The sequence below is a fragment of the Epinephelus moara genome, chromosome 23, assembly GCF_006386435.1.
Source record: "Epinephelus moara isolate mb chromosome 23, YSFRI_EMoa_1.0, whole genome shotgun sequence".
NCBI classification, from domain to species: Eukaryota; Metazoa; Chordata; class Actinopteri; order Perciformes; family Serranidae; genus Epinephelus; species Epinephelus moara.
Window position 1 is genome coordinate 27,851,330 of NC_065528.1, and position 14,334 is coordinate 27,865,663.

The 14,334-nt window shown below is 43.2% G+C and overlaps 1 protein-coding gene across 1 annotated transcript in view; it reads left to right on the top strand.

Annotated features, from left to right (window-relative positions):
* Nucleotides 1–14,334, top strand: part of btbd11a (BTB (POZ) domain containing 11a) — a 288,723-nt gene that overhangs the window by 271,561 nt on the left and 2,828 nt on the right. The window contains exons 10-16 of the mRNA XM_050036822.1: nt 1,600–1,832; nt 5,499–5,677; nt 5,945–6,050; nt 12,044–12,146; nt 12,243–12,324; nt 12,443–12,511; nt 12,616–12,729. Of these exons, the coding sequence (XP_049892779.1) occupies nt 1,600–1,832; nt 5,499–5,677; nt 5,945–6,050; nt 12,044–12,146; nt 12,243–12,324; nt 12,443–12,511; nt 12,616–12,729 (886 nt within the window). The remainder of the gene's footprint in view (nt 1–1,599; nt 1,833–5,498; nt 5,678–5,944; nt 6,051–12,043; nt 12,147–12,242; nt 12,325–12,442; nt 12,512–12,615; nt 12,730–14,334) is intronic.

Here is a 14,334-nt window from a genome sequence, read left to right on the forward strand (position 1 = left end):
CACAACAGTAAGGCTATAGACATTATATTCTATTCAGGCCGGCAGAACCAGCAGCGCATCGGCTCTACAGTGCACGGCACTGCTGATTAACCATTTTATTGCAGCACAGAGTGTCTGCCAGCAACCAATTACTTGCAGAGGCTTCGTACAACTTGTTTCAACGGTTCCGATTTAATCAGAAGACAAATTAAACAGGATGACTAGCCAATGTGAAAATCAAAAGAAAAACCCCCAGACAATTTGGTGTAGAGAAACTTGGCAGGCCTGCACAGAGCCCTGACCTCAACCTCCATCTAACACCTTTGGACTGTGAGTCAGTCCTAGTCATCCAACATCAGTGTGAGATCTCACTGATGCTCTTGTGGCTGCATGGGAGGAAATTCCTGCAGCCAGTCTACGAAATCTGATGAAAAGTCTTATGGGAAGAATGGAAGTTGTTGTATCATAACATGAATGCCCATGGTGAAAGAATGAGATGTTCAGTAATCACACAAAGAAGTAATGTTTGAGTGTCTGCATACTTCCGCAATGTCCCTGGACTATTCGTTCATTCCTGTTGGGGGTCACGAGGGGCTTGAGCCTGTCCCAGCTGACATTGGTTGAGAGGCGGGGTACACCCTGGACAGGTCACCTGACTATCACAGGGCTGACACATAGAGACAGACAACCATTCATGCTCACATTCACACCTACGGACAGTTTAGAGTCACCAATTAACCTGCATGTCTTTGGACTGTGGGAGGAAGCTGGAGCACCCAGAGAAGACCCACGCTGACAGAGAAGCAGAGAAACTCTCCCTCACCCCAGGATTCGAACCAGGGTCCCTCTTGCTTGTAGGCGACACCACTGTGCCACTGTCCCTGGACCAAACCAGAGAAAATACTAATCTGCATCGGTGTACACTCAGACCCCAGGGACTGTTAGCAGAGATCAAACACCGTTTTATGAACAGCTTCAAAGTGACGGCAGTGAACCTCCAACTGTCTTGTCATCAGTGATCAAACAATCTCAGAAACAGGATGTGATGTCGTGTTGGACTTGGCCTCTAAACGAGCCCCTCCTCGCTAAAGCAGATGGTGCAGTGATGCATCCTCAAGCTGTGATCACACCGTATACATTACGTGCTGCATCAGTCTGTTGCAGAAACAGTGCGTTGCAATGTTGCAAACAGTACTAATGAATCTGACGACAAACACAAATGTTATACTGCAATTTTTGTCTTCTCTTTTTAGAGGCGATAATCAGTCTTGGCTTCATATATTTCGACTCTACAGAACCGAGTACGCAATCGAGCTTAATTAAGTACGTGAGAATATTTTGAGTGCCATCAGAGCTGGAGAGCTGGATGGGTTTAATGTGGAGTTAACACAGTACGTGTATGCCTAATTTAGAACCATTTTCCGGTCTGTGATCATCCACTTCACAGCTCCTCTTCTACTATTTGACCCGGGGCCATGCTAGGTGTTTTGCAGTTCTCTCACCTCCTCCCCACAGCTTGAATCCCTTTTTTTACTTCTTCCCCTGACCATAAAACAATCCGTCACCCTGCTTCTCTTTAATCTCTGTCTGGGTTTTTATTTTCTACCTCTGTCCCTCCAGGAATGTATTCCGGAAGCTGCTGTCCCAGCCAGAGCACGAGAAGGGGGACGTGCTGTCCCTGGAGGAGATCCTGGCCGAGAGTTCGGACCCCGGGGAGAAGAGGTTGGCGCCGCAGGCCAACGGTGGAGGGACGCTGCGAACAGGAAAGGCCAAACTGAGGGCCCTGAGAGAGGCCATGTACCATAGCGCAGAGCACGGCCATGTGGACATCACCATAGACATCCGCAGCTTAGGTCAGATTTACTAATACATGCTTCACTGGCACACATGCATCGCTCTCTGGTGCCTCCAGCTGTCCTGGAGATGTGCTCATGCTGTGCCTGTCCTGTCCCGTCCTGTCCTGTGCGCTCTCTCAGCTATCACCGCTACTCATCCAGCCATGAAACAGTCGCAGGACTTTTTTATATCTGAGGCGATAGCAGCTTGGGTCAAAGGTGTGAGCATGATGATGAAGAAGTTTCCTAAAGCAGTGCTTATTCTTTACATGTGGCAATCATCATCTTTCACCTTGACATTGTTCAGTCCATTTGGAACTGAGTAGGATTGACTACCTTTATTTGAGTTTACAAAACAGTCTCATTACAAGTCCCATTTGGTAACTGTTCTTGACTTTTTGGTTGTATCCATAGATTGTATATAAAGATGGACAACATGTCTCCACTTCCTGCTATTCTAGAAAAATGAAGCCAAAATCTTCCAGATACGAGGGCTACCATTTTACACTGGTGACATCATTTGGAGCCAGAATCTGCACAGTATTGATTCAGGGGTAGAGCTACGATATCAGGTTCATCAGAAAAACAAACATTTTAACAAATATCAGTATGATAAGAACTACCTAAAATGACAGAAACTAACTTTGGGAAAAACTTATTTGACGTGTAATTTGATGTTTAAGTTTGACCCATGTCCCATCAGCTAGCGGCTAACATGAAGGGGGCGGGATTTATGATCTATAGAGACAGAGCGCAGTTAAGGCTTGCCTAAACCTGAGGGAAAAACAGTTTATTGGAGCAAGTTGACGAAATCCGGCTGTGACTTGCAGCGTCAGAAACCAACAAAAAAATGAGTCCTTTAATGTCAGCATGATATGCGGCCGGTTGCAGTTATAGTTTAACAGCGCTCTGCATCGAATCTGATGTTTTTCTCTAGCTGCAGCCATTTTGTTAGCATTTCAGCCCTTTGTTGCATATTGTGGCGCCAATCGTTTTCCTCTCCTGTGGCTGTGGTAGACGTCTGACTCTGTCTATATACTGCAGCCAACCACCCCGGTTCACTTCTGGGAAGCTGTCATGCCGTCCATCTTTGTATACTGTCTATGGTCTAATCACTCAGTCCTCAGCAGATAGAGTTAACTTGAAATTATACAGGTTCAATTTCAGTTTGACGCTTTGAGAAATACTCTTATTTGCTTTCTTGATGAAGGGTAGATGAGCAGATGATACACTCTCATGTCCGCACAGTATATATGAAGCAAAAGGCAGCGGCTAGGTAGCTTAGCTTAGCATAAAGACTGGAAACAGCTCTGTTGCATCTTATATGTTTAATAGTCCAAAAACCAAAGTGTAAGTAAATAAGTTGTGGTTGTACAGGGGGTAAAAACGAGATAAAATGTGTCAGGTACCAAGCTTTAGACAAACAGCTGGTAAACTGATTTTATTGCAGTACAAGCATGATGACTGCCCATGTGCTAGAAAAGTAAACTGGACGATTGTTTCGTGGACTTCATGTACAAACTGTATTCTCTGTCCTGGGTTTTCCTTTGTTGATATTTTCATGCTGTTCAGCCAAATACAACAAACAAAGGAACTTCTCTTTTTGCTGTCAGGAGCTCGCCATCATATTTTCGTGTGTGTATGTGTAGAACGTGTCTGCGTACAAATATATGAATGTTTTTGTATGAATATAAAAGCCTCTGTGTCTGCTGCCTGTGTGCAATTCTGCTGCTGCTGTCTGTGTGTCTGTACTGACGGGTGATCAAGACTTAACTGTCTCCACGTTTCCAGTCTTTGTGCTAACCTTAGCTAACCTTCCTCTGGCTGTAGCTTCTAAAGGGACCTTGTGGTGAGATCCTTTTGTCAACTACTGTTTCCAAAGTCAAGAATGAACTCAACCTATGTTGATTTTGTGCTATAGAGTGTCGGAAAATAATGAAAAATGCCCATCACAAGCTCCTGGAGCCCAGTGTGACCTCTTTAACCTCTTCCACTCCACTAGAAGACCATTCCGAGGCTGTAGATGGCTTTTAAAGCTAGAGTGGTTTGATATGAAACTAGAAGACCTCAGGAGTCCATTGGTGCCGACTAGCTTGCCATGAAGGGGGTTAAATGATGCTCCAAAGTTAGGCCAAAAAACATGCATGGCCATTTTCACAGGGGTCCCTTGACTTCTGAATACCTACGAATCACGTCTCATCAAATGCAGTTTTGGGCAAAAACCATGCAGCTTTTTGCATGCAGTACAGACATGTTTTTTCTGCCTATTATACCTGAATATATCTGCATACTGGGGTCCCTTAACAGCCTTGGAATTGCATAAATTTGCAAGACTGGAAAGCTGAGACTTTTGTGGAATCAATGAGCCCAGTTTTGTTCATGTGTGATGATGTTAGTCCCCATAGTAGCCATTTTATTGTAGCAAGACCATTTTTAAAAAAAACCAAAATGACCTATTGTGACCTCTAGGATAATCACAGCCTCATGAAATTTTACAACAACAAACCTCAGGCATGCAGAGGATGGATGGCTTTTATAGGCATATTTACAATAAGGGAGTTTCTCAGCAGTTTCCAGAAAAGAAGTCTTCATCCAATTGTTGATGAATTCAATTCTTACAGAAATCTCCAAATTTAGAGGGTTTTTGATACCAAATCACAGCATACATTTTTCTTTGGTGTTCCTCAAGCTTTTGGTGTCTTAATGTGGTATTTTGGAGGGATTTGTGAGCATTTTGATCAAATCTCCAGTCGTCAAACTTGCTTAAATTTAGCACCAAATGTGTGTAACAGATGGTATCCTAAAAAATGCTGCAGCAACTTAGGAGACATAATTGATCAAGGGAATGGCTGTCATGTACTTCTATCATACTGTTGTAAGCCCCTACACACTCTAAACTTAAACAAAACACAATGTATATGTCAGATTTCTGATGATTAAAAAGTTGACATTCAGTGCTGAGCTGCATCTTAAATCAATCATCATATTCCCTGCTTTTCGATGATGTATACCACTTGATTCCAGATACCAGATAATGCTCCTGACATATACTGCTGACCTGCTGTCTCTCCCTAAAGATCCCCCGTCGGCCCTACAAAGACATAAAATGGTCTATGATAGGGAGTAGGAGAGGTTTATGATAGGGAGTAGGAGAGGTTTATGATAGGGAGTAGGAGAGGTTAAAGTTCTTGTTTTGTCCGATCAAGAGTCTAAAATCCAGAGATAACACATTTAGGAATATATGAAACATAAAAAACAGGCAAATACTCAAATCTGAGAGGCTGGAATCAGCGAATTTGGCTTGATGAATGATTAACCGCTGACCGGAATTGATTAACTTTCTACTCCATTAATCATCTCAACAGAGCTGTCAATACACAAAGCCTCCACTGTCATATCATTATTTATGTTAATCTCACATCCAGAGCTCATCATATTGTTCCAGAACATTGCAGCCATTTTTTACAGGACATTTTTTAATTATATTCAAGTGCTGCGTTTATATTCCCGCCAGAGTTCTCTCACTAATCCAACACTCACCATGCAATCGCCCTTCAACTCATGCAAACACCACCAAAGTGATGGAAACATGGTCGGTTCTGTCGCCCTTGAACACTGCTCTGGCTCAAATCGGCTCTGCCGTGCACAAGTATGTATTCACTGTTCGTGTGGTGTTGTTCCCAGGTGTTCCCTGGACGCTGCACACCTGGCTCGAGTCCCTGCGTACCTGCTTCATCCAGCACCGCCGACCGCTGATCCAGGGCCTGCTCAAAGACTTCAGCTGCATCCAGGAGGAGGAGTACACAGAGGAGCTCATCACGCACGGCCTGCCGCTCATGTTCCAGATCCTCCGAGCCAGCAAGGTCACCAGGGCTTTCTTTCCTGTGCATGTAAACAAAATGCTTGTTAGAGAAACATCTGACAAAGTAAGGCTGGGTTGCTGGGAGTACAAACTGTCCTGTGCTCGTGTGCTGGGGTGACATTAACACTCATATTTGCATATATTTAGTTGCACTCCAAACTATATTATCATACATTTGCATAAGATTTGAGCTCATGGAAAACAGAGACTAGAAAATCATAATCTGTATAAAGTTTCTGTCCTCACTTGTGTCGGTGTCTGTCTGCAGAATGAGGTGATAAGCCAGCAGCTGTCAGTCATTTTCACGCAGTGCTACGGGCCCTTCCCCATCCCTAAGCTGACAGAGATCAAGAAGAAGCAGACCTCACGCTTAGGTAAGAGAGCAAGTTAAAAATAGTGACTGTTCCTGTCTCGTACTTTCTGCATTAAATGAAGCTGAGTGACGAGCGACTGACAGTAGGGGGAGAGTTAAAGTGGGGAGCTGAGAGATTCTTGTTTTGTGGGAGGATATGTCTTAAACTGTTGAGGTAGGAGATCACTTGGTAATTAAACTGTGCTTAAAGGTCCTGTCACACCAAGCTGGTGGTCAGCTGTTGGTCAATGTCTGGCTGTCTATGAGCGTCTGTTGCCCAGGCCCCCAGGAACGATCCCCAGGGGCCAGCGGGAGAAACACTACTGTGCATATTAAGTGGGCATACCAGAGAAGTAAACCCAGAAGCTAGCAACTCCATTGGAATGAATAGGCGCCATCTTGGGTTCTGGCATCTAGGTTTTATTAGAAATAGATGCCATTGCCCTAGTTTTTGTGATGTGTCCCAGGCCGTTGGCACTAGTCGGCCCTTGTTGGCTTTTTTTACACTCAGGCACACCTATTCAACTGCTCATAAATGGAAATAGCTAATCTGCCAATCAAGTGGCAGCCACTCAGTGCATTTAGACATGTAGACGTGGTGAAGACGACCTGCTGAAGTTCAAACTGAGCATCTGAATGAGGAAGAAAGGTGATTTAAGTGACTTTAAACGTGGCATGGTTGTTGGTGCCAGACGTGCTGTAGCATTTTCACACACAACCATCTCTAGGGTTTACAGAGGATGGTCCCAAAAAGAGAAAATATCCAGTGAGCCAAAATGCCTTGTTGATGCCAGAGGTCAGAGGAGAATGGCCAGACTGGTTCAAGATGATAGAAAGGCAACAGGAAGTCAAATAACCACTGGTTACAACCAAGGTCTGCAGAAGACCATCTCTGAAGCAACAACACCTTGTCCAACCTTGAAGCAGATGGGCTACAGCAGCAGAAGACCACACCAGGTGCCACTCCTGTCAGCTAACAACAGGAAACTGAGGCTACAGTTCACACAGGCTCACCAAAACTGGACAATAGAAGATTGGAAAAATGTTGCCTGGTCTGATGAGTCTGGATTTCTGCTGCCACATTCAGATGGTAGGGTCAGAATTTGGTGTCCACAGTCACCACATCTCAGTCCAATTAAGCACCTTTGGGATGTGGTGGAACGGGAGATTCACATCATGGATGTGCAGCCGACAAATCTGCAGCAACTGTGTGATGTCATCATGTCAATAGGGAGCAAAATCTCTGAGTAACATTTCCATCACCTTGTTGAATCTGTGACACCAAGAATTAAGGCAGTTCTGAAGGCATAAGGGGTCCAGCCGAGGACCGAGCAAGGTGTACCTGATAAAATGGCCGGTGAATGTATGCTGATTTAGCATGTTGAATTGGCATTGAATGAAATCACTCTGATTTGCAGTTCAGTTCAGCGCACAAGAAAAGAAACACAAGTGAGGAAAGTAAACAAATTACTTAAGTCATAAAGGCGTGAGATCGAAACAAAATTGTTATATCAATGCAATTTTTTGGGCCATTAACCTCTTAAGCAGAATTTTTTTGTCACAAGTTTGTAATTGTCACAACCACATATATCTTTCAACATGGGGTTGTGTTGTAAATCTGCTAACTGGCAAACTAGCATCTTGAAACCGTCCTTGTTGGTCCTCCGGTTTCTCCTTTTCAATGATGAATACAGACTACCGCCGCCTGCCTGTATGCGGAGTTATTTCCTTTCACACTGGCGCAGAACGTAGGTGCGACTTGGCTGTTGGCTGTAGTCTTTGCAGTGTCTTCAATCCAACTTTCTGGCCAAGACACAGGAGATAAGAAGTGACGCAGCATTTGGCCTTGGTCACCACTAGTTCTTTGGTGTCAGTTTGGTGTGTCTGGGCCTTTATATGATGGCGACAATGACTGCCTTTTTCCCTCAAATGTTAAGTTAATAAAGTCTCTGCAGGTGGAAACTTTGTTTTCCAGCAAATATTAAAGCTTTTATGAGCTAATTGTAGTTTAAATTGCTTTTGTAATGCATTGTTTCATAATGGCAAAAAGGCAAATATACACTGATCAAACTGGCACAGATTATTTCTTCAAATTGTTCTTCAAATGATCACAGGTATTACCTCTGTTTACTAACGAATACAACAATTTCTTTTGGCATTTGAGAAATATTGGCGCCTATATATATAAGCTTTTATTTTCACCAGAGTATCTGCAGGTCTCGACAAGCTCTCAGAAGCATTCCATTTGGAGTTTGTAGAGGTCGTCTGTGGTGTTAATCTCGTGCAAATCTGCCATGCCCCTAATTTGTCAAGTCAAAATTCCACTGCAAATTACCCACTATATTTCTCCCAACACAGAGGTCCTGTGATAATATTAGTCCTGTGCAAACCAGCATCTCAGTGATTTGAGGTCGTATTTAGGTTTTCTGTTTTCTCTGCTCCGTTTTTCTGCCTCTTTCCTGGTGGAGATTTATGGCGAATTATGGCTGTGTTGGGAGTCATTAATAAAGGTTGTGACAGCATTTTGGGTGCAGGAGGCTCATCTCGCTACACAGCACGGAGACCCATGCACAGAGAGAGCAACCTCCAATCCATCAGAGAAGCAAAATCGCGAAAGATGATGGGATGGATGACAATATATGGCAGACTCAGTTCTTTTTTTTACTTAATATTTTCATATCAATATAGACGTACAACAAATAGATATACGACAACAATAACAAAGACAGCAACAAAAGGTATAAAATAATACAATAGCACATTACTGTACAGTACTGTGCACAGGGCTGCTCAGTGTCAGTCTAACAGTTTCAAATTTACCATGTTGAAACTTTCCAAATTTGATCCCACTTCAAAAAGTTGTGTCAGTGATCATATCAGCTATTCGCTCCATACCAAGAAGACAACAGTATCATTCTAACCACCATTTCAATCAGGAGACACTCGTTTTTCATAGTTAAAGGAATATTCATTAACGTGCACATAAGAATGAAAAATGTGGAAAGTCTTTGGCGATTAGACCCCGTAGAGATGGTGTGATTTAAGGAGGGTGATGAATCCATCGTCGAATAGGGAACCCCCGCTGGTGGTGGTAGAGGTGGTGAAGATGCGATGAGAAGAAGATGGAGAAATGCCGATGATCTGGATGAGTAGAGGAATGAGCATTTGTTGAGCTTGTCCTGGACTCTGGATACAATGGCTGGAGGTGAACGGCCTAAAATGACAGCTGACAGCAGCAGAGGAGAGAGCAGATTTAACATTTTGCAGTAGCATCCTGATTGGTTGATAGAGATTGTGGAAAACTAGAAGAGTGAACACCCATAGTCAGCTGATTAGAGGAAGCAGTGGGAGTGGGATGGAGGCTGAATCCAAACATCACATAAAGACTGCAAGTGGCTGATAGACAGCGCCTGACTGTTTTACTCGTTGCCGTAGAAACATTCAACTGCTGCTCTCATACTCATATATATGCCATATAAGTTGATGAACAGTGCCTACTCATCTGTCCCTGCAGATAACAAGATATAAATCCCATGTATGGCCTTTTGTGTGACTAAACAAATATGTAGGCTATTAATACATCTCTATATAACAGGCAATATCACTGCGCAGCCTGACAGGCTGCAATAATGAAATGTATTTTCAGTCCCTCTACAGCCTGGACTTAAACGTATCTCTGTATCATGATGTGGTTGAATATTATTTCTGGCCTACGCAATTCAAGTAGCTTTTTAATAGACCTAACTATCATTAGCTATTTTACACATTCATAAGATATTTTGTTCGGCAGTTGAACAACCCACAACGTCACATCTGTATTGCAATGAATTGTGGGTTATTAGCCCAAGCAGACTCTCTGGAAGTCTGCAGAAAGTCCGCTTGAGGCCCCCTGTGGACTGGCTAGATTGTAGCTTTGGACAGCCCGAAGCACTCCCGAACTTCCCGTGAACATGCCCGCAAAGTCTGTCAAGTCAATTACTGCATGCATTTGTTTTGGAGAGCGAGAGGAAAATCATAAATGTTCTGGTGTAGCTCTGAATTTCTTATAAACTGAGGACAACTGCCTGCTGTATATTTGTGTTCATGGTCACAGTCGCAGATAATTTTGTGGCGTTCGTTGTAACGTGACTAGACAAAAGCGGTTCACATCAGCTAACGTTACATTTAGCTTGCTTATAACTTCCATGTCGTCATATATTGAAGTGAAACAACGGCTAACAAGTTGCGGTATATTCTCTAAATAAAACAAAAATGACATACCTGTCGATTAGGAAAAGGGCCAACTCGGGATCAGTTTTAAAATCTTTAAAATCTCTCAGCTCTCTCCACTTGGTGAATGCCCGACCGAGGTTTACACGCGTTTGGGCTCGAGCCCTATCACTGTCCCGTTTAGCCTTCTTCTGTTCTTCTGTTCTTTTTCTTTTAGATGGTGCTCCTTCTTTATCCGCCATGACATCGAAAGTACAACCAAGTCCTTATAGATGCATCTGGTAAAACTGTTACGTGTTCAGCAGTGCCCGTTGCGTACCGCTTACTCGAAGAACACTCTCTGTAAACACGGCTCTTCTTCTCTCAATTTATTGGCGGATCGCAAACAACTTCCAGGTGCATACCACCACCTACTGTACAAGAGACTACTCCCTACTACATGTCATTTAGCCTGTTTCTTAAATCCTACTCGTACACACGGCTCCTTCTTCTTCTGTGGTTTAATGGCTGCGGGCCGCTGCGGGCATGGAGACTTACTTCCGCCTCTGGGTGCCGTATTCTGGTTTGCTGACTTCCGCTGTGTCCGACCCGACCAAGGCTACGCTAAATAGCCATATAGAGAAAGGCTTTTTTGTCACTGTTGGGTTCAAATAAATATGCGGCTCTTCAAGGGGGGGTGATACGAACTAGGGACAGTTTTATAAATGGTAAAAAGTTCCGCACAGCTGCTTTAAGTGTGGTGAAGTCCGGACATTTGGATTCAGCCAGAATTGTGAATGGATGAGGACAAAGTCTTTCTGATTGAACATATGCTGAGCTTCATTTCAGCCTGTCGTTTTCCAATCTTCTCTTGCCCTACAACCCAACAAGCAAAGCAGGAGACATGGGTTAGTACAGGCAGACTCAATTCTGTTTGTTTAAACCACATTTAAAAGGAAAAAAACGGATATTAACACTGTAAAAAGTGAGGTACAAATGACTGTGAGCATCATATCAAGGGAATAATATCAGTAAATTCAGACTTTACTTATCCCATGTGAATGCGCCACATGAAACACAGATGTCGGGGGGGATTTGTAAATCACACGAGGTCTCCTAATAATACTAGTCCTGTGTGACTAGGGCTTGAGAAAGTATATTATTTTCTCTTGCCGGCTGTCGCAGTGATCTCAGTAATGAAATGTTTTCATGTGTGATAACAGGCTGTCAGTCGACGTTACTCATTTAAAACCTCACTGAACATTTGTCATGATGTGTTTTGGAGGCAGGTGTTTGCATTCACGTCTGTAAGGATGTGATGTATCAGTCTAATCTGCTACGAAAAGCTCCTTTGAAGTTGAGAAGGTCACAGACAGTTCCACATCTCCTTTTTGTCTTCACATGTTTGATATGATTAGAGTATGAGGAGGCCCTGAAACATTTAGTGACTGTGCTGCAGCACCACCTAGTGTTTGATCCATGGCAGAGTTACAATAAAATGACAAGTGGTGTGTTACTTTGTGTGTGAGGAGAATAAATGTTTAAAAACCTTTGACAGCTAATTAATTCATCAGGATGCTCACTTAAAGAAACAGCCCAGAGGACGGTGTATCAAATTCAACTTTTAGAATACTAATGAAATGGGAATTATTTTGATAATGCTGCGTCGATAGCTGAGTGATGAATCACCCTCTGAATAATTAATGACCACATTAGTTTAATCTTTTTCTGTTTGCTGTTCTGCTCTCACAGTTTAGGAGAGTTGAGTAATGAGGCTTCATGCGGCTGTTTTTTTTCTATTGGATCTTTTTTTGTCACCTTCTGCAGACCCCCACTTCCTTAACAACAAGGAGATGTCTGACGTGACGTTCCTGGTGGAGGGGAAACCGTTTTATGCACATAAAGTTTTGCTGTTTACAGCTTCACCCAGGTGAGGACGAGTTTTGCTGTTTATTGGTGCATGTTTTTATTTTGTTTTTTATGACACAGCTGTAATAAACGCCGTGATTTCTTGTGTTGCGTTCAGGTTCAAGTCACTGCTCCAGAACAGACCAGCAGCAGAGAACACCTGTATTGAGATCAGCCATGTCAAGTACAATATTTTCCATGTAAGAATTTTATTATCATCTAAAACCACTGTTATTAAGTACTAGATGTCGTGTGTGCAGATCAGTAAACAACGACAGTGATGCTGTCAACTGAACGCTGTGCTGCTCTGTGTTTCAGCTGGTCATGCAGTATCTGTACTGCGGCGGCACCGAGTCTTTGCACATACGCAACACTGAAGTCATGGAGGTAAGACAGACTTAACCAAAGCCTGCTGAGCGACAGTGCAAGTATTAGCATTTCTAATCCCGAGTCCTGTGCCTCATTCTGTGTGGCTGTACTGTTCCCTGCAGCTCCTGTCTGCAGCCAAATTCTTCCAACTAGAGGCCCTTCAGAGACACTGTGAGATCATCTGCTCCAAGAACATCACCACGGAAACCTGCGTGGACCTCTACAAACATGCCAAGGTGAGATGCAAACAGAACAATAAATACTAAAGACAATAATAAAGTATATATATATATAAGTTTTTATATTAACAGTGGATCAAATGACTGCTTGTGTCTGAAAGTGTTTGCTCATAGTGATGAACCCGCAGAGAGTTACCACACGACTCTGCAGTTTCCTCGGCTCCACAGAGCGTTTAATGTCTTTAAACTCATTGTTTAGGTTTTACGGCCCGTAACTTAATTGTTTTGGTTCTGTTTGGGTGATCTTATTGTTGTTTTCAGCAACATCAGGCAGCTTTATTCAGCAAAATAAAATCTATCAAAGAGCAGAGAAAGTTAGTAACTAGCTAGTGAACACAGAAGTGCCTACATGTACCAGAGTGCATTGCGTCTCGGCGCTGCTGGTCTGGGTTGTCTTTCCAGAGTATCTTCAGGATCCTAAGGAAGGTCTCGAGCACCTCTATCCAAGTGAGGAGCAAAACTCTCATGCGTAGTAACACACACATGGGCTCTTCGCTCAAAAAGATACAGATTAAGAGCTGGTGCATCCTGTCTGGTCAGCTTAGTTAGTTTACACGAGTGCCGGAAAAAAAAAACAAGCAATGTTTCTGCTTCCTGTGTGGTACTGGTGTAATGCAGCTCCTCTATGCTGCATTTCTTTGGCCATATATTAATATGGCTGGATATTGTTGGAAATTGAGCTAGTTTGCAATACAAGTGAAAGACCAAGGAAGTTCTGTTTCTGAGCTGCATTTAGTGCACACCCTCTGGCTGCCCAGAGGCAAAATCCAACCTGTTCAGGGCTCCCATGGATCCCCAAAAAGTCTTAATAGGCATTGAATTCATTAATTTAAAAATAACTCCATAATTGGTATTAAAATGTATTAAATTAATCTTTTAAATGCTGAGACATGAGAAGTATGATTTTACAAGTCGTTTTTTTCTCTTACGTTGCATTGTCACATCTCAAAATAATTGGTAACATTGATATTTCCTAAATGATTTACCGAATGCCTCTCACGTTAATTTAACACAGATCAGGAAAGTTGAACCAGCAGTCCTCATGTTTTGTTTCTGGTTGGGATGCTCAGAGCAGAAGATCCATTGTCTGCTAGCCAGCTGTCACTGTACCCTGGACCAGTGGTTATTCCTGACCCTAAGTGATTGGTTCATGTTTTTTTTTTTCATTCAATTTCATGATTGTAAAATTGATCTTAAAGGGATAGTGCACCCAAAAATGAAAATTCAGCCATTATCTACTCACCCATATGCCGACAGAGGCCCTGGTGAAGTTTTAGAGTCCTCACAACCCTTGCGGAGATCGGCGGGGGGAGCGGCTAGCACACCTAATGGCAGACAGCGCCCCAGACTAACGTCCAAGAACACAAAATTGAAACCACAAAATATCTCCATACTGCTCATCCGTAGTGATCCAAGTGTGCTGCACACCCGACATAAAAAGTTGTTTGGAAAAACGTCATATGAACTCTGTTTTTAGCCTCACTGTAGCCTGTAGCTCTGACTGCTTCTCTGTGCTCCGCACTCACGTGTGCGCGCTCAGGGTGATCGGTGATGCACGGTCTCTGAAGAGCAGCAGTCTCGTCAGTACTGATGTCCAGATTC